Consider the following 26,445-nt stretch of genomic DNA (forward strand, 5'->3'; position numbering starts at 1 on the left):
TGATTTTGTGTGTCAACTTTACTGGGCTACAGGGTGCCCAGACAGTTAGTTAAAACATTATGTCTGTGAGTGTGTTTCTGGATGAGATGAACATTTGAATTGACTGAGTAAAGCAGATTGCACCCCCATGTGGGTGGGCCTCATCCAATCAGTTGAAGGCCTGAATAGCTCACATAGGCTGACCCTCTTGTGGATAAGAGGGAACTCCTCCTGTTTGACCAAATGGGCTGGGCATTGGTCTCTTCTTGACTTGAATAGAAATGTTGTCTTTCTTGGGTCTTAAGCCTGCTGGCTTTTGGACTGGGACTTACACCATTATAGCTCTCTCAGACCCCCGGCTTGCTGACTGCAGACCTTGGGACTTTGCAGCCTCCATAATCATGTAAGCTGATTCCTTTTAATAAATTTTATATATCTACAAAGTTAAAATGACTCATATAAAAATAAAAAGATATGCAAATAAGTAAATATATATGTGTGTATGTATGTATGTATGTATGTATTACAAGGAGTTGGCTCACATGATTATGGTAAAGAACCAACGAGAGGTAGACAGAAGTAGATAAATGGACTTCTCCTGATGGATCTTTTCCTCTGGAGAGCCCTGACCAACAAGGATTTTGATGCCCAGAAGTAAAGTGCTGCTCCAATAAATACCTAAAAATGCAGAAATGCCTTTGGAACTGCGTGATAGGTGAGGCTGGGAGAGGCCTGAAGCACAGCTAGAAAAAGCCCAGATTGCCACGAAGGCTCTGTGAGTAGATTACAGGTGTTCTGGGTGATTCTGGAGAGAGCCAGGAGGGAAAAGTGGGGAGCTGAGGAAAAGGCCTCCATCTTCTTAGAGAGCACATAAATAATCACGACAGAGCGCTGGTGGAATATGGATGTGAAGGGCTGTTCTAGACAGTTCTCAGACAGAAATGAGCAAGAGCTTACTGGAAAGCCAAGGGAAGGCAGACTTTGTTGTAAAGTGGCAAAGAGCTTGGCTGAACTGTGTTCTAGGGTTTTATAGAGGGTAGAACTTGCCCTATTTAGCAGAGGCGAGTCCTCATTACAGGAGAGAAAGGAGTTGATAGAAGGAATCGTCAAGCAGCGAGGAGCCAGAGGGGAGAATACTGTGTGGAGGGGCAGAGACCCAAAGGGAGGAAGAAGCCCAGGAAGATGGAAACAGACGTTGGAGCTATGCTGCTGTGAGCGCGGGCTGCCTGGGGCCACGGTAGCTGGGACGGCGAGGAACGATCCTCCCCTGAAAGCCTCCGAGGAGCCTGGCTCTGCCTGCGCGCTTCTAGCCTCTAGAACTTCTAGCATCGTCAACAGGTCGCTTGCACTTTCCCTGTAGGCTTGTCCGAGGCTCTGCCACACACTATAGACACTGCTGAGCCTTCAACAGTGAAGGACAGTGAAGGCCTCATGGAAACAAAGACTGTAACAGCTGAGAAACAGATGACTCACGAGATCAGCCTGCTCTCTGCCCAAGATCCAGTGGAACGAGAGTTAATTAGGAAGTGAATGAAGTGCTGAAGGAAATCGAGCTACGGTCACTTTTTATGGAAAGTAGGATGGTGTTGTTGCTACATGTTCGCTGTTCTGTTTTGATGAGTAGAAAAAAAGCCTTTTCTTCTTGATCCATTTCCACCCCTGGATTCAACAGACTATGCTTTTGCAAACTGAAATAAAACATTTTTTAAATTAAAAAAAAAGGAATGAGAATTTAGAAGTTTGGAAAATTCTCAAGCCTAACCATATTGCAAAAAAGGAGAAAGCTTTTTTTGAGGACACCAAGGGTATTGCTGAATCACCATTTGATAAAGACGTCATGGCTGTGACTCGCGAATTTAAGCAGCCCTGTCTGCAAGGGCCGGGAACAGAGATGGCATTAAAGCAGCAAGGACACTGTCAGTTTGAAGCGAAGGGGACCGAGAAGGCTGGCGGAATGAAGGACTGGATTTGACAGTGCTGGACAGAGCACTAAGCTCTGAACGTGCACTATTCCTTAGGAAAGGGAAAAATGACCCTGAACGCAATTCAGAGACCACAAGGGCTGGGGCGCCTGGGTGGCTCAGTCAGTGAAGCGTCTGCCTTTGGCTCAGGTCATGATCTCAGGGTCCTGGAATGGAGCCCTAAGTCTGGCTCCCGCTCAGCCAGACTTCTCCCTCTTCTCCCCAGCTGGAGCTCCCTGTCACTATTTCTCTCTCTCAAATAAATAAAATCTTAAAAAAAAACAAAACAAACCCAAACCAAACAAACAGAGACCATAAAGGCTGACCCTCTCACCGCAAGCTCAGGGGGCAAAACTATGTCTGTCCTCCTTGGTTTCAGAGGGCAGAGTGGCTACAGAGTACCAGGAGGGGATGCTGTCACCTCGGTGGGCCTGGATGGGAGGACGTGGAGCAAAACAGATTATTCTCGCTTCTTAAGATCTACTGGAATTTGCCTGTTTGGACTTGCCTGGGACCTGCCACTCCTTCCTTCTCTCCTGTTTCTCCCCTTTCGGAGTGGCAAGGTCTGTCCCCTGGGCCTGTCCCACCAGTGTATCTTGGAAGCACATAACTTGTGTAGCTTCACAGATTCATGGCTGGAGAGGAATTTGCCTTGGGGTGAATCTACTTCCGGTCCCTCCCAGACCTGATTTAGGTGATACTGAGACAGGACCTTGGACTTCCGACTTAGAGGTTGTGCTGGAATGAGTAAAGGCTTTCGTGGATGTTGGGGTGAAATCCAAGAATTCTGTATGTGAGAAGGACATGAATTTGGGGGGACCAGGGACTGTAACTATAAAATGAATTGTGTCCTCCCCCGCCCCCAATTCTTATGTTGAAACCCTGATCCTCCATGTGACTACCTTTGGAGATAGGGTTTTTATAAGACTATTAAGGTTAAATGGGATAATAAGAATTAGGGGCTCTACTCTGATGGGATTGGAGGGCTTCTCTCCCTCCTTCCCTCCCCTCTACCTACCCCCACCCCTCAGTGAGAATGCAGTGAGAAGGCGGCCATCTGCAAACCAGGAAGAGGCTCTCACCAGAACCCCACTGTGCTGGCACCTGGTCTTGAGCAATAAACTCCAGCTGCAGGAGCCCCCCACTTTGCAGTATTTTGTTTTGGCAACCCTAGTTAACTAAAACACTCCCAGATCATTTTAAGTGGCTAATGTAACTTGATAAGGACACTACTAGAAGGAAAGATTACAGTCTAATCTTAACTATGGATAAAAAGAATTCTTTTTTTAAAAAATCGGTATTTTGTTGGTTTTACATCTGCTGTGAAAAATACAAGTTTTTGTCTTAACTGAGAACAAAGCCTTAAGTTTTAGCCACAGATTTAACAGACTGTTGAGGGTAAGCTTATAATAATGATGCTCCCTTGGTTATTAAAGAAAATTGTATACAACCCAGAATTCTGGCTGAAAATACAGAAGCATCTTTGAGCTGTAGTTCTGAATTTTCACAAGGACGTGCATGGTTTCACCTGTGCTGATAGCAATGGTAGTCCTTGGAACAATTCAAAGATAATATACATTGTTTTCCATATATTTCATTGTTATCACCGAAAGGTGGAACAGCTTTGTGAAACACCAAATCTGACCTTTTGAAAGACCTTAGCTATACAATGGTAAGTCCCATGAAATGTTGACCATGAAGAATTCTTTTAAAAAATTGCTGAACTGAATCCAGTTATATACATTTAAAAAAAGCACAGAATGACTGATTTGGTACTATCCCAGTAAGGCAAAGTTTGACACTAGAAAATGAACCATATAACATATTAACAGATTTCAAAAAAACCATGAAAATATCTGATTAAATTCAGTATCTTTTTAACATACAAAAACAAAACCCATCAACACAGCTGGATACAGAAAAGAACCCTTTTAATCTCATAGAAGGTATCAGCAACAGCCACACAATCCTCAACAAACAGCCTTTTTAATGCTGAAATATTGAAACATTTCAACTTTTTCATTTAAGAACAGGATAAAGATGCCTGTTATGACTATTTCTATTCGATATAATACGTAGGGCCCTTTCAATATATTATTAGAATTAATAAAAAAGTTTAGCAAGATGGTTGACTTGCTAATATACATATACAGAAATATTTACAGAAATCAATATATGAAAATCAATATTTGAAATAAACTGTACGTCTAGAATATATGGTATATGCAGAATATATTGAGACTGCCATGTCGATATACAGATATCAAATGGATTTCTAGATGTAGTTGAGAAATATTATGTAATTACCTTTTTTTTTTAATAGACATCATTAACAATAGCATAAGAAATCGAGTATTTAGAAATAACTCTAATAGTAGCTAAAAGACCTCCCGGAAGAAATATTATAAAATTGTAAAGAGAGACATTTGAAAAGGCCTAAATGAAATAGAGAGTAACACTATATCCCTAGACCGAAAGTCTTGATATTGTAAAGATCTCAATTCTCCCTTAACTGATCATGTATCAGTTCAACCAACATTCTATCAAAATTGAAGATTCAATAGACTATATCAAGATTCAATATAGTCCTGATAAAAATCCCAATTTTTCCCCATGGAACTTGAAATGTATATGGAAATGCGAAAGAGCAAGAAAGTAAGGATGTTTTTGAAGATGAAATTGGCTGAGCTTGCTCTACAAAATGTCAAGACATTAAAGAACTACAGTAATTAGGGGTGCCTGGATGGCTCAGTGGGTTAAGTGTATGCCTTCAGCTTGGGTCATGATCTCAGCGGCCTGGGATCGAGCTCTGCATCGGGCTCCCTGCTCAGCGGGGAGTTGGCTTCTCCTCCTCCCTCTGCCCCTTCCCACAGCTCCTTCTTTCTCTCATAAATAAATAAAATCTTAAAAAAAGAACCACAGTAATTAAAACAATATGGTACTGGCAAACGTGTAGATACATAGACCAAGAGAAGAGAACACTATCCAGGAAAAAAGATAACCTGTGGATACTTGACTTATTATAAAGCTAGGACTGCAGAGCAGGGGAAAGACTATGAAAACACAAGCGTCCAAGTGGAGAAAGATGCTTGCACCGCAACAACTAGCAAAGGCTCAAATGCGGAGTCTACGAAGAACCCTGTAGCAATAGGAAAAATTCAGTCAGCTCAGCAGGAAAGGGACAAAAAGCTTCACAGGCAATTCATAAAAGAGGAAATCCAAATAGACAATACACACATTAAAAGTTCTAGACCTCCTGAGATAGCACGACACAGTGACTGCGGTGCAAGGCAAGCAGGAATGAGGACGGCATTGCTTACTATACACTCAAGCAATCCTGCACATCTGTGCCAGGAAATATGTCTAAGGATGTTCTTAACAGCTAAAACAGGAACAAACCTGTTCAACCGGGGAGTGAATAAAGGAATTCCAGCATATTCGTACAATGAAATACTGCAGAGCAGTAAAGATGAGTAGGCCACAGCTATACACAACAGCATGGACGAATGTCGTCAACACAACGTTGAGGGATGGGGTCACTGGGTGATGGGCATCAAGGAGACACGGGACGGAAAGAGCACTGGGTGTTATATACAACTGATGAACCTCTGAAACTAATAGTACACTATATGTTAATCAATTGAATTTAAATAAAATAAAACTTAAAAAGTCTCCACAGTGTTGAGTGAAAAACACCAGACACACAGGAGAACACAGTGGGAACAAAGTGAAACTGTGGCTGTGTCCCGGTCAGCCGATCAGCAGGGATGCTCTCTGCTACGCCGGCCTGGGGCGCTCAGCTGGGCCTGCATCACTCGTGGAGAGCCCTGCAGACATTTCCCACAGCCAGTGCTGCGGCTGGACTGGCCGTCGTGGTTCTCATTATGATTGCAGGACTCATTTCAGCAACAACCTTCCGGGAACTCTGAGGAGCTGAGACTGATCACTGACAGTCCTGCAGAATACATACAGAGCAGGCCCAGGGCCACTTTCTATAGGCGAATTGAAAGTATAAGCCTAGGAATGAGGGTGTGGGAAGGGAGAAGCAGGGTCACTCAAGTGGCCAGGTGTCTAGGTCACCCAGGGCTTTCTGAAAGAGAAACCCTAACCCTGCGCGGTGGGGACAGCCTCCTTCCTTCTCTGGCTGTTTGGCTGGGAGCCGTGGGATGCAGCTGGCAGTGTGTTTATTCAGGATGGATGGCTTTTGAATGGGAGGCCTCCGTAATCAAAAGCTGAATGTCAACCATTTAAATTACCATCAGGCACTTACCCCGCAGGAGTGTTCAGGGATGCATACCGAATGTGGTAAACCTCTAAACAAATGCAAAGAGGTGATTATTGTACCTAGGATGGTGTCCTGTAGGGAGGAAGGAAGTTGTGCCTGGGACACAGGAGAGACTTACGCCCTTTTCCCTCTACTTGCTACATCTCATGCTGAAAAACACAGTTCACTGAACAAAGAGGGAGAAGACCAATGTCAAGGGAATAGCTGGTGTGGTAGAGGACTGTGAACCCCTGCGGCTGTGATCAGAGGTTGGGAGGGTGGAGTGTAGGCAGCACAGCGAGTGAGGCGGGAAGACTTGAGTTGCCAGTGTGCACCGTGATGACAGCTGGATGAGCACAAGGCACGAGGACCCTATGGGGGAATACATCTACCAGCAGTAAGTGACGGGCTGGCTTGCTGGTTTTTGAGTCCTAACCTTCAGCGACAGGCTTCATGACTTTGTTGGGAACCTTGCTGATTTCTTAAATATTAGCCACAGAGAAAATGGAAATAATGAATAGGAATTAATCCAAAAGCGGACTTTTAAATTCTCCACACCAGAAAAGCACCGATCAAATATTACGTGAATAGTGTGTCCTATTTCACAACCGGGGTCACACGAATTTACGGTTGAAGACACTGTCTCCAATTTGAGGAAAAAACCCAGGGCATCTGGGGACTTAAGCCATGTACCTGATGCTGCCCTGAACTGAAAACAAGTTCAGGAAAAAATTTACTACGCAGCAGAGATTTCTGCTTTGCACATCATCAATTATTTCTGCTTCTAATTATTTGGCCTCTCTGAAGAGTTTGTTCTGCTGGCCCAAGAATGTGCTCAAACAAAGCCTTAGGCTTTTCTTCATCAGTGAAGGCTCCAAGACTAAGGGCTGCTCAGGCCACGTTTTCTGTAATGTCTCCCAGCTCCCCCAGAATCCCTAAGTCCCCAGTTACAGCTGCCATCACCACCACAATCACCACAGGCGTAATTTTATGTGTATTATCAAACAACGGAAATTCAACTGAGTAAATTTAAAGGTCTAATTGGCTTCATTCAACAATTTACGAATCAGACTGCATCTCATGTAACAAACAGAAGGGAGCCCGAGGAGTAATACACAACGGAGGGACTGCATAGGCAGAAACAGGTGGTGCAAGGACTTTATTAGCAAAAGAAAGACAGGGTCGTGTCAGGGAGGTCACCTTCTCTTAGCAGGAAGGGCATCAACAGTGTGATGAGGGAATGCCAGACTGACTGGCTTACAATTCCACCGCTGGGAGAGGCTGAAACAGCACTTAGATTACGTGTGAAGCCTTGGGGGAGCTTAACATAAGTGACTCTATTTCGAGTATATTGTTTCTTTTTAAAAACATCAAATACTAAGTGTACGAAAATAGCAAAACACTGTTTTTCTTCTCTAGTATCCTACAAAACACTGTGAGCACCCAACCCCAAGAAAGCTCCCCCTTGTCTTCGGACCCATCCTCTCCTACACAGAAATCCTGCAGCTGTCTCTGCATTTTAAGACATTTTATAACTTTGGAAATGACTAAATTACGTATTATATGATCTTCCAAACTCGATTTTAAAAATTCCTTATTAACGTAAAGGGTGTTGGTCCTGAGTGCCAGTGTTTCTGTGCTGTTAAGGAAGCAGGGGTTTGTCTTTGCAGCATGTCATGAGGCTGACTAGTTTCCTGCACTCTCGCCTACTGCCTAACGCAGCATAGGGGAGGAACAATTCTCCCCTCCTCTGTCTCTGGGTCTCTGGCTGGTCCTGAGAATTAAACTGACATAAGAGATTAACAAGAGAAAAACACACAAATTTCAACTGAATGTTGACTTGTACATGAGAGTCTCCCTAAGAGAAGCAGTGGCCAGAGCAGGAAGCTCTTAGACCTTTTAGACCAATCCTATACGGAGACTTGACATGATAAAGGGGTTGGGGCAGTGGGCAGTGAATGCAGAAGTAAATAGGAAGATACGGGCTAGTTAAACAAGGTTTGTTTATACAGCCTTCCTGGTCCCAGATATCCCATCTCTGTGATAAGGATGTCTTCCCTCCTCCTGGTACAGGGAGGGCACCTTTCCCAGCGGAGATTTATCGCCAGCTTTTAGGAAGACAAAGGAGGGCCAGAGTGTCCTTCTTGCACTGTTTTTCAAGTAACTTTAATTCAAAATAACCAATACGCCAAATTGGCATACCTTCATTAGGGACCCCGCAGACAGAATTCCTCTCTTTAGTTTCTGGCTCATTTCTCTATTACCTACTCTGAGTGGAATCCACCTTTCTTTTGACATCTTAGCACTTGCTCTTTTCTTTCTTTTCTTTTCTTTTCTTTCTTTTTCTTCTTTCTCTTTCTTTCTTTCTTTCTTTCTTCCTTTCTTTTTCTTTCTTTCTTTCTCTTTCTTCCCTCCCTCGCTCCCTTTCATTTTTAAAAATATTTTACTTATTTATTTGAGAGAGAGAACAAGCATGAGCAGGGGAGGGGCTGAGGGAGGAGGAGGGGCAGGGTCCGACCTGGGGCTCCATCCCAGGACCCCGCGATCATGACCTGAGCCGAAGGCAGACGCGTCACGGACAGAGCCGCCGGCGCCCTGCGCCCGCGCTCAGCAGTGGAACGGAAGGATGCGTGTGTGCGTGCGGAGCAGTGCTCGTGCTGCGGTGGGAGCAGAATGCTCCTCTCAGCAGCCTCTCATGTTGAAATACCGCTAACAAAAATACTCAAATTATAGTCTGTTGTTGAGAAAGATTGTAATCTTCACGACTGACATTAAGAACTGTGAATTCTAAACAACGAGCTTCTGATTTTTTTTTTCTAGACAGATCCTGTTGAGAACATATTTGAGCAGAACCTCAAGATCCAGTTTTACATCAGTTCTGGGTCCACATCTCCGTCCTCACACAGTGGCGACGAAGCCGACCCAGTTAAGGTGCCTCCCTGGGGTAGCTCTGCTCCCAAACTCTTCCCGTGTAACAAAACAAAGGGAGAACGAACCCCACTGAGAAAGAGAGAGGCGTTTCTCTCTAATCAAATACACTGCTTGCTTGGCACAGTCCCTTAAAGGGTATTAAGGTTAACTGATAACACTGGAAGATTTGAAACTCACATGAGAACACTATTCCCGAAAGTCAGTAACAAATGACAAAGCTTCCACGGGTTCTTGAAGAACAGGCTTCATGACTGTGTCTACTGTGAACATTCAGGAGTCAGGATAGAGCAGGGACTTAAATATTATCACATCAAGTTTGGGGTTATGTATAATTAGTAAGCTATAAACATTTGCGACAATGCTTATTAAAATTTGAGATATTTTTTATTTCTATACAATGGTACGCAAAACAATGCTTCATTGGCCCTTCCTTCATGTTAATCAGAGACTGTGAGTCTCTGCAAAAGAAAACATTCCCTCCAGAGGTCCAAGGGTCTGGTGTCTCTCAGCTCGCACGCTTCCTGCTCAGAAATGCCACTCCCCTCCTGCTCAGCATCTCCTTCACCCCTACTAATCTGGGCAGGGATTCTTTCCTGCTGGCCTAGGAATCCGGGGGCTGGGCCGCAACTTGCAAGGGGAATGTGTAGTTTAGTTGGAAAAGTTTCGGAGGCCCTTGTGGCCAGGCCAGACATTATCTGCAAATTCTGCGCAGAGCCTCTGCAATTTTGATAACAATTTTATCTTAATTTTAGTAACAATTTTATCTTACTGTTTTAAAAGTTTAATAATGAAGTATTTCCATCATAGATCTATCACGAATCCATATAGCTACTAATGTACCCACAGCTCACAAATTTAGCAAAACAGGGCCATTTATGTGTCAGATAAAAGGAATTAAGATGAAATGGCAAGCACCGCACACATGAACCGCACTGTCCTCCCTCCTGGGAGGTTAGCGGACACCGGCCGACGTGGGCATTCTTCCCGCCGCCTTCTTGCACTCTACGTCGCGTGCATGTGTCCTTCAAGTGTGGGGACTGCTGAGCTGGCTTGAAACGCTCACACAGTCTCCCCACCACTGCACAACTAGCCATGCTGAGACGCGTCATTCATTCCGACTACGGTGTGGTGTTCCAGTGTATTGGTACACTTAGATTCACAGGACAGTGCTCCTTTTGAGGCACATCTGGGACGACTCCATTTCTCACTACCACAGTTTCTCCATTATAACGAGACTGCCGGGTACCTGCTGTTTCTACGGTGGTCCCCTCCCCCCCAATCCACTGTTTCAGTCATCTGCAGTCAACCAGGGTCCAGAAGCAGATGACCCTCCACCTGACCCGTGCTCAGAAGGTCAGTAGTCCCCTGACACCAGGTCACAGTGCCTACAGCATTCACCTCGCTTCATCTCATCATGCAGGCATTTTATCATCTCACATCATCACAAGAAGAAGGGTGAGCACAGGACAAGATGTTTTGGTGGAGAGAGAGAGAGAGAGACTACATTCACATAACTTTTATTACAGTATATTGTTAAAATTGTTCAATTTTGTCATTAGTTATTGTTGTTAATCTCTTACTGTTCCCTATTTATAAAGTCAACTTTTTCATAGATATGTATGAATAGGAAAAATACAGTTTATATATAGAGGGTTTGGTACTATCTGTGGTTTCAGGCATCCACTGGGGGTCTCTATACATACGGGAGAGTTGTTAGTTATTTTCACATATATGCATATTTTCAATGTAAATTTTTGGCAATAGAGTGCTTTAATTTTGGGGAAATAGTTATACATTTTATGGAAACTTTGCAGGTACAATATGATTTATTTTTACTAGACTACTGAAGGCTGCCATCTGATTTTCTATCACCTCTAACACTTCAGCGTGTATTTCTTACAATTAAGAATATTCTCCTACACATACCATAAGAGACTCTTAATCATAGGAAACAAACTGAGGGTGGCTGGAGGGGAGGAGTTGGGGGGATGGGGTAACTGGGCATTAGGAGGGCACGTGATGGAATGAGCACAGGGTGTTATATAAGACTGATGAATCACTGACCTCTACCTCTGAAACGAATAATACACTGTATGTTAATTAATTGAATTTAAATAAAAAATTAAAAAGTTAAAAAAATACTCCTACATATATATACACCCACAGTACAACCACGGAGCCTCATCATGATGCATTCCTGACCCCGAGGCCCCACTCAGGTTTCACCGCTTGTCCCCGTGGCTCCCATCACAGCAAAAGGGTCCTGTTTAAAATCCTGCTTTGCGTGTGCTTGTCATCTCTCTTTGTCTCCTCCCATCTGCAACCATTTCTTAGTCTTTGTTTGATTTTGTGACCTTGACTCAAAAGCCAGAGGCCAGAGTCGAGTTGAACGCTCCTCGTTTGAAAAATCAAAAGAAGTTTCCTCATGGCTTTATGCAGGTTATGCATTGCTGGCCAGAATATCCGAGAAGTGATGTTGTGGTTTTTTTCACTGTCCTACCAGGCGGGATGTTTGCTTTGACAACTGCACTAAGGTGGGAGTTTTCAGGCCTCTCTTTTCCTTTGTAATTGATAAGCATTTTGTAGAGAGGTACTTTGAAAGCATTTAAGTACCCTATTGCTCACCAAACTTCCCGTTTATTTATATCTGTATGGACTCATGGTTTCTTATTTTATTCAATGGCTTACAATCCCTTAGCATCATTGTTTATTCTGGTGTTCATATGGTCGCAGACGTGCTCTGTGTGAGCCCTTTGGTACTGTGTCCTTTTGACGTGCCTTCATCATTCATTGAGCACCTTCTTTCTATCTGGCAGAACACGATGCATCAGCTCATCTAGAAGGTATTGGCCCAGCCCTACATTCAGCCACTTCTCCAAGGAACACGGATTGCTTTTAGTGGAGAACGGTCTTTGGAAGTCTTGCTCTGAGTGTTAGGTGTGCCCATTGCGATTGGAGTATCACTATTCCAGGCCCTTTTACTAGAGAAAATTTGTACATCAGTCTAAATGTAGAAATCTTTTTTTTCTTTTTAAGATTTATTTAAAGAGATAAAGAGCGCGTGTACATACGTGAGTGAGCACAAGTGGGGGGAGGCAGAGGGAGAGGGAGAGAAAGAATCCCAAGCAGACTCCCTGCTGAACACAGAGCCCTACTAGGGGATCGATCTCGTTATCCCCGAGATCACGACGGGAGCTGAAATCAGGAGTTGGCCACTTAACTGACTCAGTCATCCAGGTGACCCAAAATCAATCAATCTACCTACCTACCTAAGAACACTGAGTTCGTGCACACATAAATAACTAATTCCAATCCAACATCATAGGGTTCATTCCAGTTTTGTCTCTTTCCACATTTCTAACTTCCTTCTGTGACCAGTCTTTCCCATCTCTGCAGATAGCCTGTCCTCACCCCACGTGGGCTCTTCATCCACACTCCAGGCCCTGCATGTGCACACTCTTCTGCCTGGACCAGAGAGTTTTTGAGAATCAACTTCCACTTTTACTTAGCAACATGTAAAAATTCTCATTTCCTTATAGCCATGTCAACACTAACTGCCACCAGACATTTGAAATTTGTAATTCTGATGGCTATAAAGTGGTATCTAACTATTGCTTTCTTTTTGTCACGCAGAGGTTTTTAATTCTAACACCATAAAATTCATCAGTCCTTTCTTTTATTGCTTGTACTTTTTGAGTGTTTTCTGAGAAATCCATTTCTATCATATCCTGCTATCCCAAAAGTTCCAAAAAGGTTTACGATTTTGTTTTTCACATTTGGGAAATTCGATCTTTGCTTGCTAGGAAATACAAATCAATTTTTGCTAGCATGATAATTGTCCAATCCCATTCATTGACTAGTCTATTATTTCCCTGGTAATTTGTACAGGTAAACCTCCTTTTCCTGTGCTTTGCTGCACTGCACTTCACAGATACTATCTTTTACAAATTGAAGGTTTGTGGCAACACCGTGGCAAGCAAGTCTCTTGGTGCCCTTTTTCCAATAGCATTTGTTGATTTCTTGTCTCTGTGTCACATATTGATAATTCTTGCAATACTTCAACTTTTTCATTATTATTATATTTGTTATGTGATCTGTGATCAGTGACTATGACTTCCTGAAAACTCAGATGATGGCACTTTTTAGCAAGTATTTTTAAATTAAGATATGTACCTTGTTTTTTCTTTTTTTTTATTATTGAAGTATTGTTGGCATACAATGTTATATTAGTTTCAGGTGTACAACATAGTGATCCAACAATTCTATACATTACTCAATGCTCACAGCCATAAATGTAGTCACCATACATTATTACAAAATTACTGACTATATTCCCTATGTGGTATTTTTCATTTCCATGAGTTATTTATAACTGGAAGTTTTTATTTTTTATTTTTATTACTTTCTTAAAATTTAAATTTAACATACAGTACATCATTAGCTTTTGATGTAGTGTTCGATGATTCATTAGTTGTGTATAACTGGAAGTTTGTATTTCTTGATCCCCTTCACCCATTTCATCCATCCCACCACTCGTCTCCCCTCTGGCAACCACCAGTTTGTTCTCTGTATTTATTAGTCCATTTCTGGTTTTTTTGTTTGTTCATTTGTTTTATTTTTTAGATTCCACATATAAGTGAAATCATATCGTATTTGTCTCGGTCTTATTTCACTAACTACTCTTTAGGTCTATCCATGTTGCTGCAAATGACAAAGATCTCATTTTTTATGTCTGAATAATAATTTGTTATATATATACATATTCACATCTTCTTTATCCGTTCATGTATTGATTGACACTTGTGTTGCTTCCATATCTTGGCTATCGTAAATAATGCTGCAATAAGCATAGAAGTGCATATACCTTTTCAAATCAGTGTTCTTGTTTTCTTTGGGTAAATACCCAGCAATGGAATTACTGGATCATATGGTATTTCTATTTTTAAATTCTGGAGAAAACTCCATATTATTTTCCACAGTGGCTGCTCCAGTTTGCATTCCCACCAACGGCCGATCAGGGCCCCTTCTCTCCATATGCTTGTCCACAATAATTTCTCGTCTTTTTGATAATAGTCATTCTGACAGGTGTGAGGTGGTATCTCATTGTGGTTTTGACTTGCATGTCCCTGATGGATGAGTGCTGTTGAGCATCTTTCCATGTGTCTGTTGGCCATCTGCATGCCTTCTTTGGAAAAAATGTCTATTCAGGTCCTCTGCCCATTCTAAAATCAGATTATTTGGTTTTTGGTGTTGAGTTGCATGAGTTCTTTATATATTTTGGATATTAACCCTTACTGGAGATAGCATTTGCAAATATCTCCTCCCATTCACTATGTTGCCTTTTCATTTTGTTGATAGTTACTTTTGTTGTGCAAGTTTTGTTTTTTTTTTTAAATTTTGGTGTAGTCCCAATAGTTTATGCTTGCTTTGTTTCTCTTCCCTAAGGAGACATGTCCACCAATATGTTGCAAAGTGTGATGTCCAAGAGATTACTGTCTGTATTTTTCTTCTAGGATTTTTATGGTTTCAGTTCTCACATTTAGGTCTTTAATCCATCTTGAGTTTATTTTTGTGTATGCTGTAAGAAAGTGGTCCAGTTTCATTCTTTCACATGCAGCTGTCTAGTTTTCCCAACCCCATCTGTACCATCCTTTTTGTACTGAATGGTCTTGGCACCCTTGTTGAAAATCTGTTTATCATATAAGTGAGGGTTAATTTCTGGGCATTCCACTGGTGCGTATGACTGTCTGGATGTCAGTACCACACTTAACTTTCTAAGTGTGAGACCCCCAACCCTGTTCTTCTTTTCAGTACTGTTTGGGCTACTTGGATCCCTTGAGAGTCTATATGCATTTTCGGGTAAATTTTCCTATTTCTGCAAAAATATCTCTGAGATTTTGATAAGAATTGCACTGAATCTGTGGATCGTTTTGGGTAATATGGACATTTAACAATATTAATTCTTCTAATACATGAATATGGGATATTCCATTTATTGATGTCCTCTGGATTTCTTCACCAGTGTTTTGTAGTTTGCAGTGTACAAGTTGTTTGCCTCCATGGTTAAGTTTATTCCTAAGCATTTTTTTTTTCCTTTCCATGCTATTACAAATGGAGCTTTTCTTTCTTCATATATGATCATGTCATCTGTGAATATTCATATATCCTCTTTCCACGTAAATTTTAGAATAATATAGTTTATATCTATAACAAAGCCTTATAGTACCAGTATTTTCAAAGAACTGGCATTAAACCTGTATTTAATCTAGAGCGAATTGGCATCTTTCCTATGTTGAGTCTTCCAATTCATGAACTCAATATGCCTCTCCACTTATTCAGATCTTCTTGGACTTTTCTCAACAGCATTTTGTGGTTTTGAGCACACAAGTCTTGGATGTGTTTTGTAAGATTTATATCTAAGGTGTTTTTTTTTTGTTTTTTTGTCGGTTTTTTTTTTAGCAATTGTAGATGGTACTATACTTTAAACTTCAATTTACATGTATTGTTGCTAGTATTGTTGAGTATTGATTTTTGTATGTTGACCTTGTAACTTGAGAACTTGCTAAATTCATTAATTTCTAGGACGTTTTTGTTTGCGTGTGTGTATAGATTCCTTGGAATTTTCTATGATCATGTCATCTGAAAATGGGTATAGCTTTGTTCCTTCCTTCTTAATCTGTATGACTTTTATTTCCTTTTCTTGCCCTACTGCCCTGGCTAGATCTTCCACTGCTCTCTGATAAGAATGGACATCTCTTGTACTCACATTAAGGGAAATCAATTCGATCTTTCACCATTAATTATGATGGTAGCTGTCGGGTTTTTGCAGATGCTCTTTTTTTTTTTTTATCACAAATGGATGTTAAGTTTTGTCAAATGCTTCTTCTGCGTTAATGTATTATATCATGATTTTTTGTTCATTAGCCTATTAATATGATTGGTAACATTGATTGATTTTCAAATATTGGATCACATTTACTTTCCTGAAATAAATACAACCCTCATAATGTATATGCTTTGTATATATTGTGGAATTCTGTTTGCTAATATACAGTTAAGACTTTTGTATCCACATTAATCCAGAATGTTGGTCAGTAGTATATATGTGTGTGTGCTGTGCTTGTCTGGTTTTGCTGTCATAGTAATACTGGCTTCCTAAAATATGTTGGGAAGTATTCTCTTTTGTGGAAAACATTATGGGGAGTTATTGATAATAATTTTTTTTAAAGATTTTATTTATTTATTTGACAGAGATAGAGACAGCCAGCGAGAGAGGGAACACAAGCAGGGGGAGTGGGAGAGGAAGAAGCAGGCTCATAGCAGAGGAGCCTGATGTGGGGGGCTCGATCCCGTAACACCGGGATCATGCCCTGAGCCGAAGGCAGACGCTTAACCGCTGTGCCACCCAGGCGCCCCTGATAATAATTTTTTAAACAGTTGCTATAATTTTCCAATAAAGCTATTCTGGAGATTTCTTTTTTTTTTTTTTTAAAGATTTTATTTATTTATTCGACAGAGATAGAGACCGCCAGCGAGAGAGGGAACACAAGCAGGGGGAGTGGGAGAGGAAGAAGCAGGCTCATAGTGGAGGAGCCTGACGTGGGGCTCGATCCCATAACGCTGGGATCACGCCCTGACCCGAAGGCAGACGCTTAACCGCTGTGCCATCCAGGCGCCCCTATTCTGGAGATTTCTTTTTGGGAGTTTTTAAATTACAAATTTGGTTTCTTTAATAGTTATCAGGCTACTCAAATTACTTATTTCATATTGGGTGAGTTGTAGTTGTTTGTACTTTTGGAGAAATTGGTCCATTTCATTTAAGAGATTTCATTATGGATACATAATTTACTACTATATTGTGTCAACAACATGTTATCTGATCAAATGAAGTGTGGCAACTTCACCTCCCTTTACATCATTTTACTCTTCCCTGTTTGTAATATAATTGTGTTACCTATTTCTCTCTATGCACTGAGGGATATTAGTGTTATAATGTTTGCTTCAACCATCTAACATAATTTGGAAAATCCAGCAAGACTATACTTTCAGAGATCATTTCTATAGTCTGTTACTAGAGAAGTTTCTCTGAATGTGTAGAGTACCCGAAACCACAAGAAGGAAACACAGTGTCCCTTCCTGAGGGTGAAGCGGCTCCGTATGTTGTTTCTCCAGCTGCCCTTTGCTATTGATGATCGTTTTTCTCCTCCTTTGCGGAGTAAGAGGGAAGGGACACCTGTTGAGTGGTTTCTAAAAAAAGCAAAAAACAAAACCAACTATCCTATTTACCCATATTTTCACTCCTTCCATGTTCTTCCTTCATTTTGATTCCTTCATCTCCTTTCTGTGTAGAGAACTTACTGTAGCTATCCTAGGTATACTGCAGACAAGTTCTCTTAGAGTTTTTGAGAATGTTTTGATTTAAAAATCACTTAAAAAATTAGTGGGCTTTAGGGACACCTGGCTGGCACAGTCATTAGAGCATATAACTCTTGATCTCAGGGTTGCAGGTTCAAGCCGCACACTGGGTGTAGAGATTACTTAAAAATAAAATCTTTTTAAAAAATATTTTATTTATTTATTTGACAGAGAGAGAGAGAGCGAGCACAAGCAGGGGGAGGGGCAGAGGGAGAGAGAGAAGCAGGCTCCCCGCTGAGCAAGGAGCCCAATGTGGGACCCTGGGATCATGACCTGAGCCGAAGGCGATGCTTAACTGACTGAGCCACCCAGGCGCCTCTTAAAAATAAAATCTTTAGAAAAAATTAATGGACTTTATTTGGTGGTGGTTTTACATTCACAGAAAAATGTAGTGGCAAATACCAAGTTCTTACTTACCTGTCTCACCATTACTCAGCAACCCCCTGCCCCAGTTTCTTCCACTATTAACAACTTACATTAGTGTGGTACATTTGTTACAGTTGTGGGCCATTATTATTAACTGAAGTCTATCGTTAAGGTTCACATTTTGGATTATACATTTTACAAAGGTACAACTGGATAAATGGCAAATGGGTAATGACATGTATCTATCACCATGGTATCAGAAAAGTGCAGTTTCACCGTCTTAACAATTCCTGTGCTCCGCCTACTCTTGCCTTCCTTCCTCCTCCTGCAATCCTGGAAACCACTGATCTTTCTACTATCTTCATAGTTTTGCTTTTTCCACTGTCATATAGTTAGAATCATACAGCTTTTTTAGATTAGCTTCTTTGATTTAGCAATGTGAATTTAATATGTTGTTTCTCTCTGGCTGCTTTCATTATTATTATTTTTAAATTTAATGTAATTTTTTGCCTTTAGTTTCCAGAAGTTTTACTACATTGTGTCTTGCATGTATTTCTTTGGGTTTATCCTATTCGGAATTCAGTCCCCTTCTTGAATCTATTGTCTATGTCTTTAGCCAAACTTAGGAAATTTTCAGACATTATTTCTCTGAGTACTATCTCAGCCTCACTCTTTATACTCTCCTTCTGGGACTCTGATGTTAGATCTTTTGTCATAGTCCCATTTTCCTGTCTATTTTCTCTCTGATGTTCATATAGGGTAATTTTCATTGTTCTACAAGTTCATGAATTCTTTCATCTGTCTTCTTCATTCTTTTATTGGGCCATCCATTGAATCTTTAATAGTGATTACTGCATTTTTTTACAGTCTCATATTCCACTGGTTCTTCTTTGTATCTTCTATTTCATTACTGAGACTTTTTACAAGTTTTTAAAAAACGCTTTTGGCATTCTAGTTTCTTTGATTCCATATAAAAATTAGAATCTACTCATCTATATCTACAAAAACTCCTTCTGGGAGTTTGATTGGTATTGCATTAAATGAACAGATTACTTTAATGAGAATTAATATACTAACTATATGGCATCTTCCAGTTCATGAACATGATATGTCATTCCATGTATTTAGGGCTGCTTTAATTTCTGTCATCAGTGCTTGCTAGTTGTCAGTCAACAGATCCTGTGCATGTTTTGTTAGGCTTATTTACATATATAAATATATATATATTTATTTATTTATATATATATTTAAATTTTAGAGGTACTATAAATAGTACTTCATTAGTACTTAAAAAATCAGTTTCCTATAGATTCAATGCAATCCCAGTCAAAATTCTGGCAATGTTGAAAAATTGATTTTATAGTTTATACAGAGAGACAAAAGACCAAGAATAACCAACATAATATTGAAGGGGAACAACAAAGTTGGAGGACTGATGCTACCCAATGTCAACCCCATGTCAACACTTACTATAAAGCTGCAATAATTAAGACAGCGTGGTATTGGTAGAAGAATAGACAAACAGATCAATAAGACAGAACAGAAAGCCCAGAAATAGACCCACATAAATATAATCAACTGATCCCTGACAAAAGAGCAAAAGCAAAGCAATGGAGCAGAGACATTCTTTCAACAAACAGCAATAGAACAACAGGACATGCACACACCCACACAGACCTCACACGCTTCACAAAAATTAACTCAAAATGGATCACAGATCTAAATGTCAAATACAAAACTATAAAACTCATTGAAGATATCATAGGAGAAAATCTAAATGACCTTGAGTTTGGCAATGACTTTTTAGATACAATACCAAAAGATAAGCTGGACTCCATTAAAATTAAAAACTCCTCTGTAAAAGACAAGGTCAAGAGAAGGCAAAGACAATCGACGGATTGGGAGGAAATATTTGCAAAAGGCAAATTTAAACTGCTATCCAAAATATACAAGGAACTCTTAAAACTCAACAATAAAAAAACCAAACAATTCAATTAAAAATGAGCCTAAGACCTAAATAGGTACTTCAACAAAGATACATGGGTTACAAATAAGCATATGAAAAGACTTTTCCTATCATTCATCATCAGAGAAGTGCAAATTAAAACAATGAGATACCACTACACACTGTCAGAATGGCCAAAATCTGGAACACTGACACCACCAAAAGCCAGTACAGCAACAGCAACTCACATCATTGCTACTGAGAGTGCAAAATGGTACAGCCACTTTGGAAGACAGTCTGGCAGTTTCTTACAAATCTAACATACTCTTACCATACTATTCTGCAACTGCACTCCTTCATATTTACCGAAATAAAACAAAAACTGATCTCCATATTGAATTATGTACATGGATGCTTATAGCAGCTTTATTCATAAATGCCACAACTTGAAAGCAATCAAGATGTCCTTCAGCAGGTGAATGGATAAATGGCACGTCCAGACAATGGAACACTACTCACTACTAAAAAGAAATGAATTATTAAGCCATGAAAAGACATGAGGAGACCTTAAATTATTAAGAAGTAAAAGAGCTAATCTGAAAAGGCTACATACTGTACGATTCCAACCATATGACATTTGAAAAAGGCAAAACCACAGGTATAGTGAAAAGATCAGTGGTTTCATGGTTTGGGGGAAAGGGATGAATAGGTGAAGAACGAGGATTTTCAGCTGTGGAAATAGTCTGTATGATACCATATTGGTGGATACATACCTATACATTTGTCCAAATCAACAGAATGTACAACACCAAGAGTGAGCCCTAATGCAAACCATAGATTTTGAATGATTATGATGTGTCAGTATTCCATTGATTCTAATTCTGGTGGGGGATGCTGATAATTGGGGAAGCTATGCATGTGAGGGGGCAGGGAATATGTGGGAAATCTCTGTACTCTCCCCTCAATTTTTCTGTGAATCTTAAACTGTTCTGAAAAATTGTCTTAGTAAAAAAAATCAGTTTCCAATTATTTATTGGTGTTATACAGAAATATGATTAATTTTGTGTTAACCTCGTGTCATTATGATGTTACCAAACTTAGTAGTTCAAGATTTTTTTCCTTTGACATTCCTTGGAATTTTCATACAATCATGTCATCTGCAAATAGGACAGTTTGTTTTCTTCCTAACGTGTATACCTATCTTTTCCAGTTCTGCCTGGCACACTGGCTAGGATTTTCAGCTCGATGTTGAATAAAAGTGGTGGTAGTAGTCACTCTTGCCTTATTTTCATTCTTAGGTGAAAGCATTCGATTTTTCATCCTGAGTGGTAATGCTTGCTTTTGCTTTTTTTAGGTGCCTTTTATCAGATTAAGGAAGTCCTTCCTATTCTTAGTCTGGTGAGAGTTTTACCATGAATGGATGTTGAATCTGTCAAATGCTTTTGCATCAACTGGTATGATGTGGTATCTCTTCTTTAGACTGAAGACAGTCTCTTTTTAAACAAAAGAAAACTAAAACAAGGGTAATTCATCGATACATGTATCTAAGATTTTTAAGAGGGAATCTTTATCATGTTCGTTTTTATAAATTCATATGAAAAAGTCTATTTAATGCAATACATAGTAATTAGCATAGTGAAACATCATCAACTTTTTAAAGTATTTTTGGCAAATGTCCTGAGTCTCCTGCATTTACTACCAAACTTGTATGTTTTCTCCATGGTATCTGCCATCCTGAAAGGAGGGACATCCTTCAAGTCTGTATACTTACATATTCTGCTTAACCTTTTAACATCTTCCTTACAACTAAGCTGTACTCCCCAGTAACACCCACAAGCATCCAGTTCTTCCCATTTCAAGAAATATCTTCTATGAGTTCCCAGGAAAGAAATGTTTTATATCATATAGGCAGCAAAATTTTATATAGTTGTTGAAGCCTAACTACATAAAGGTGATCTAGATTACCTAAGAATATTTTTAGATAGATCGTTAGTATTCACAAAATCTTGCTGAACTCTCTGTAATTGATTTTAATATATTTCTATATATGTACAGCCATAAAATCCCCACTTACACTTCTAAAACAGGTATTTCCAAAAGTCTTTTGAAGATTCTGATCAGATATCTACTTATTAAAAGTCCCTTTCAAATATACTTATGATAAGTATTCTTTTAATGTAGTCTACATGCTATGACATATTATTTTAAAATAGCCAACTTGCAATAAATTGTACAAAATATATATATATATTGTTTGTAGAAAGTGAAGGATATATCGAAATTACTTAAAATATCTTTTCGCTACTGTAAGGATTTTAATTTTTCTATGTTTTTGTCTATTAACAAGTATAATTCTTTTGCCTCACTTGAGGAATTATTTAATTCTTATAATTTTGGAGATATATGTAACCTGCCCTTGTTTATTTTCATTTCCTTGATTCAGATTGTGGATTCTGCTCACCTACCGGTTCACACACCAACAATACAGAGAAAGGAATATCATGGTAGTACCCTCTTTCCAACAAAGGTACTTGATTTAATTATAAGCTTAGTGGTGTCCTGTCAAAATGGGAATAAATTGGTTTTGCTGTTACTGTCTTGGCATTTACCAAAATATTTTGCAGTTACATTCATCAAACCTCCAATCGAATTTAAAAATTAACACAACAGAAAATTCAACTATGAAAATCTTCTTAAGATTTGCATACAGCCAACACAGGGGTAAAACATTTAGTGACAATTTCAGGGGAATGTCTTTTCTATTAAATGGGTTTTGCTGTGTCTGTCAAGTCTCATTTAGAAATTATAGATGATGGTAAGCTAATTAACTGAGCTTTGCCCTGAAATCCGCTCAAGGGATCCACATCCTGTATCTTATAACTTACTCCCAGATAAATTCTAAATTCAGTCGTAATTCAAATGTAAAACTGAAATCACGTAAGTACTAGAAATGTACTAGAAAGTCTTGTAATTTTGGAGGAGAAAAAGTGTTTGTTTTTTGAATCAATGTACTGCCTGTTTAACAAATAATTAAAAATGACCAAAATATTCAAAGCATTCCTCTTTATTAGCAATAAGTAACCAGAGGCTGTAACAAATAGCAATAAAAAGAAAATTCATAAATACAATAAACCTGTTTTCCCAAACCTGATAGCAAATACTATCATAAATGATGAAACACTAAATCTTTTCAATTAAAACCAGAAACAGTATCGAATTACCCCATATCACCATTAGTATTCAGCAGTTTCTAGGAAATACAATAAAAATGAAAAAAAAATGACTGGAATAAACATCGGAATATAAAAGTCTTTCATAAGATTGATATGATTGTTTGCCACAACACCTAAGAGACTCTGGTTTAAAAAAAAAATAAACTACTAAAATTAACAAGGTAATTTGAACATAAGGTAAATCTAAGGTAACACGGGTTATCTCTGTTATATAATGAACACCTAGAAAAGAAATAGAAGATATTTATATGCCAAGATCAACAAAAATGTATGTTAAAGAAAACTAAGAATAAAATAAACACGAGCGTTTTGTCCAAATTAATGTATTATGAGGCAATATCAATTAGAATATCAAAAGTATTTTATTTTCTTCTTTCCTGTTTTCCTCCCTTTTTTTCCCTGGGGTCTTGTGGTTAATCACAGTATATTAAAGAAGGCATACATCTCTGCTTTCTAATGAGAGCCAATAAAGGGAGAAAAAAGTTCAGGCAAATAAGTCGGCATAAAGTTGGAAGATGAAAGTCAGGGTGAGATTAGCCGGAGTTGAGAAATCTGCACGCCCAGTGACGGGGAGGGCCTGCCGAAGAGTCACAAGACAGTCGGTCCCTTAGAAGCCTAGAAGGACTCAGGGATTGGAGGCATCAGGTCCCGTGGGAGGCGAGGGTGATGTACAGCTCTGTAAACAGGCAAACTGAAGTCCTGAATAGGGAGCAGGGAGCCCCGTCCACACACAGTGCCCACGGCAGGGATTGTAGACTCTGCCCTACTGTCCACCTTACGACGAGGAGAGAGATATACAAAGAAGGAGAGCAAAGCTGCCGACTAGTGTTTGGAGAAGCCAGAGTTTGTTAGGATTTACATATTGCTAATTTATGATAACAGTAATTTTGAGGGCAAAGAGGCCCTTGAAGATCATGAAATGGATAATCCTCGGTGGGTGACTGATTTGTTGCCAATTCTGTGCCAGCATTTGCAGCTTTCTTTGTCGGGGCTTCAGTTAGAAATTTCAGGATGCCCTGTCCCAGAGAGTGACACTGCCTGCTTCACTGGACCTTCCAATTCATGATTATTTTTTTATTGATAGTAGAAAATAAAACACACGATTTGCCAGAGAGGGAATTTTGAAATTATTCTTTCCTTCCAAAGAAGGTATAAAAACCGGGTTATTTTTTGCTTATCCTTTATCAATAAAACATATACACAAAGGCAATTCTCACTCCACCGGCTGATAAGGAATCATTTGAAGGATCTGTCAGTCGAGAAAGCATCTTTGCAAGGTTCAGGATATATTGGCCCAAATAAAAGCCAGGCTTGATTTATTTGGTTCCAAACTGTATTAATGAATATGTGATCACCAATGAAATAACTCTCCTCCTCCTCCTCTTCCTATTCTTGGTAGTTTTGGGGGGATCTCTTGCTCAACATTTCCTAATTATGAAGTAATGAAGGGACAACAATCTTCCATTCTGGTGAGAAAGTGGGGAAGCTGCTTTTCTTGGTACATAAAATGATATTTGGGGCAAGGATCTGTGACCAGAATCACCTCTTCACCATTATGTCGCCTTCAGTGCTTGGTTGGTCTCTCTGTCTTGCAGAGCAAGAGCCACCGGTTTTTCCTCACGTCCTTCACTGCCCCCACCAAGTGTCACCAGTGCACGTCTCTGATGGTGGGTTTGATAAGACAAGGCTGTGCCTGTGACGGTAAGACCCGGGGAAGAGAGGTGCGGGGGGCCGGGGCCAGCATCTCTATACTCTCGCGCCCTAGTCCGCAGGGGCTGCCGCGGCAAACACACACCCCGCGTGGCTTATAAACCGACAGTGTATTGCTCACAGGCCAGAAGTCCGAGATGAGGGTGCCAGCGTGGTCCGGTTCTGGTGAGAGCTCCCTTCAGGGGGGCAGACTGCTGACGTCTGCTTGTACCCTCCTAGGGCGAAGGGGTCAGGGAACTTTTGGGCACCTCTCTCACAAGAGCATTCATCCCATTCGTGAGGGCTCACCCTCAGTTCCTCAGCACCTCCTAATACCACCACATTGAGGGGTACGATGTCAACATACGAATTTTGGGGGGACACATTCAGTCCATTGCAATACGTTATTAAGCAAAAATTTTGTTATCTTCGAATTGCAGAAGCGTGGCAGTAAAGCGATCCCTTTGCTAAAAATCTCTGAGTCTGTTTCATATTGGAAAGACTGGACCCATGGCCATTGGGAATGTTTGGGGGGGACCCTGGCACTGCGTGACTCCAGCCTTTTCAGTCCGTGAATGCTGTCCCTGGAAGTCCTGCTGTGTGGTCTGCAGGCAGGGCCGCGTCTATTGAGAACACGTATTTAGATCTTTGTTCTCTGTAGCACTGGCACAGCATGAGGACGAAATTCTCTAGCTAGTGCGGCAGGGAAACGGAATGCTGGCGTGAGCTGTAATGGCTTTATCCGACTCATTTAATTTATTGCGGTAAATATTATTTTAAGGGAGCAATGTGCTTCTGGAAATATCAAACAGTGGATCACTGTGCCCTCAGACAAGGAATGAGGAAAACATCTAGGGAACAGACTCTGTGCCCGTGGGTTCCCTCAGCCAGTCCTGTCCAGTGCTCACTCCAGGACACCACACTGAGCGGGACAACTTTCCTGCCCTCCGCACTGCCACGGCTGAAGCCACCTTAACCACAAACGCAACCTAGTGCATGAAACAAAACAGGATTTAAAACGGGGAATTAGGCACTTGGCATATCCTTCCAGGGCCTCGGAGCAGGCTTTGAGCTGAGTACTCAGGAGTGTCTCCTGCCTTCAGTGCGGCTGGGTCTCCGCTGAGCCTGGTATTATGCATCTATTGGTATGATGTCTCTTTATTCCCTTCAAAAAGCATGTGGGTTCTCATGTCACACCACCTGTGTAGAAAAAGCTCCAAGAGCTTGTCCAGTGCCTTCTCAACAGAAGAAAGGTGCCCTCTGTCCAGACGCACAGGAAGGCATGGGAACAGCCTATGAAGGCCATGTCTGGGTAAGTGTCATTATTTGGGGTTTAGATGAACTCTTGATAAGTTTATTAATCACCTCGCACTCCGTGAGCACATTTGTAAAAAAAAAAAAAAAAAAAGGATATAACAGATTATACAATACAAATTATATGCAAATGAACGTACTTGTTCCACCTTGAGAAGATAGTTTGAGAACAAATTTAGCTGTCCCCGGTAGGATATTTTGAAATGTTGCAAAGTTTTCTGTTCAAGCCTTACCCTGTGATGAACAAATGTTGAAAACTAATGATGGAACTTTGAATTCCAGTCAGCAATGACAGATTTTGAGACTACAAGTAAAATAACCTTTTTGAGAAATATTTAAAATCTGAGT

The 26,445-nt window shown here is 40.3% G+C and overlaps 1 protein-coding gene and 1 non-coding gene across 2 annotated transcripts in view; both read left to right on the forward strand.

Moving 5' to 3' along the window:
* The window catches only part of LOC113270143 (serine/threonine-protein kinase MRCK alpha-like), a 47,962-nt gene that overhangs the window by 10,081 nt on the left and 11,436 nt on the right, over nt 1–26,445 (forward strand). Inside the window, 4 exon segments of the mRNA XM_026519217.4 lie at nt 9,025–9,135; nt 22,305–22,388; nt 24,690–24,795; nt 25,959–26,095. Coding sequence (XP_026375002.2) covers nt 9,025–9,135; nt 22,305–22,388; nt 24,690–24,795; nt 25,959–26,095 — 438 coding nt within the window.
* On the forward strand, nt 17,169–17,380 carry LOC113270263 (small nucleolar RNA U3). The gene has a single exon (XR_003321766.1). It is a non-coding gene; the product is annotated as a small nucleolar RNA U3 (small nucleolar RNA).

This window comes from Ursus arctos, unplaced genomic scaffold (genome assembly GCF_023065955.2).
Source record: "Ursus arctos isolate Adak ecotype North America unplaced genomic scaffold, UrsArc2.0 scaffold_33, whole genome shotgun sequence".
In the NCBI taxonomy this organism is placed as follows: Eukaryota; Metazoa; Chordata; class Mammalia; order Carnivora; family Ursidae; genus Ursus; species Ursus arctos.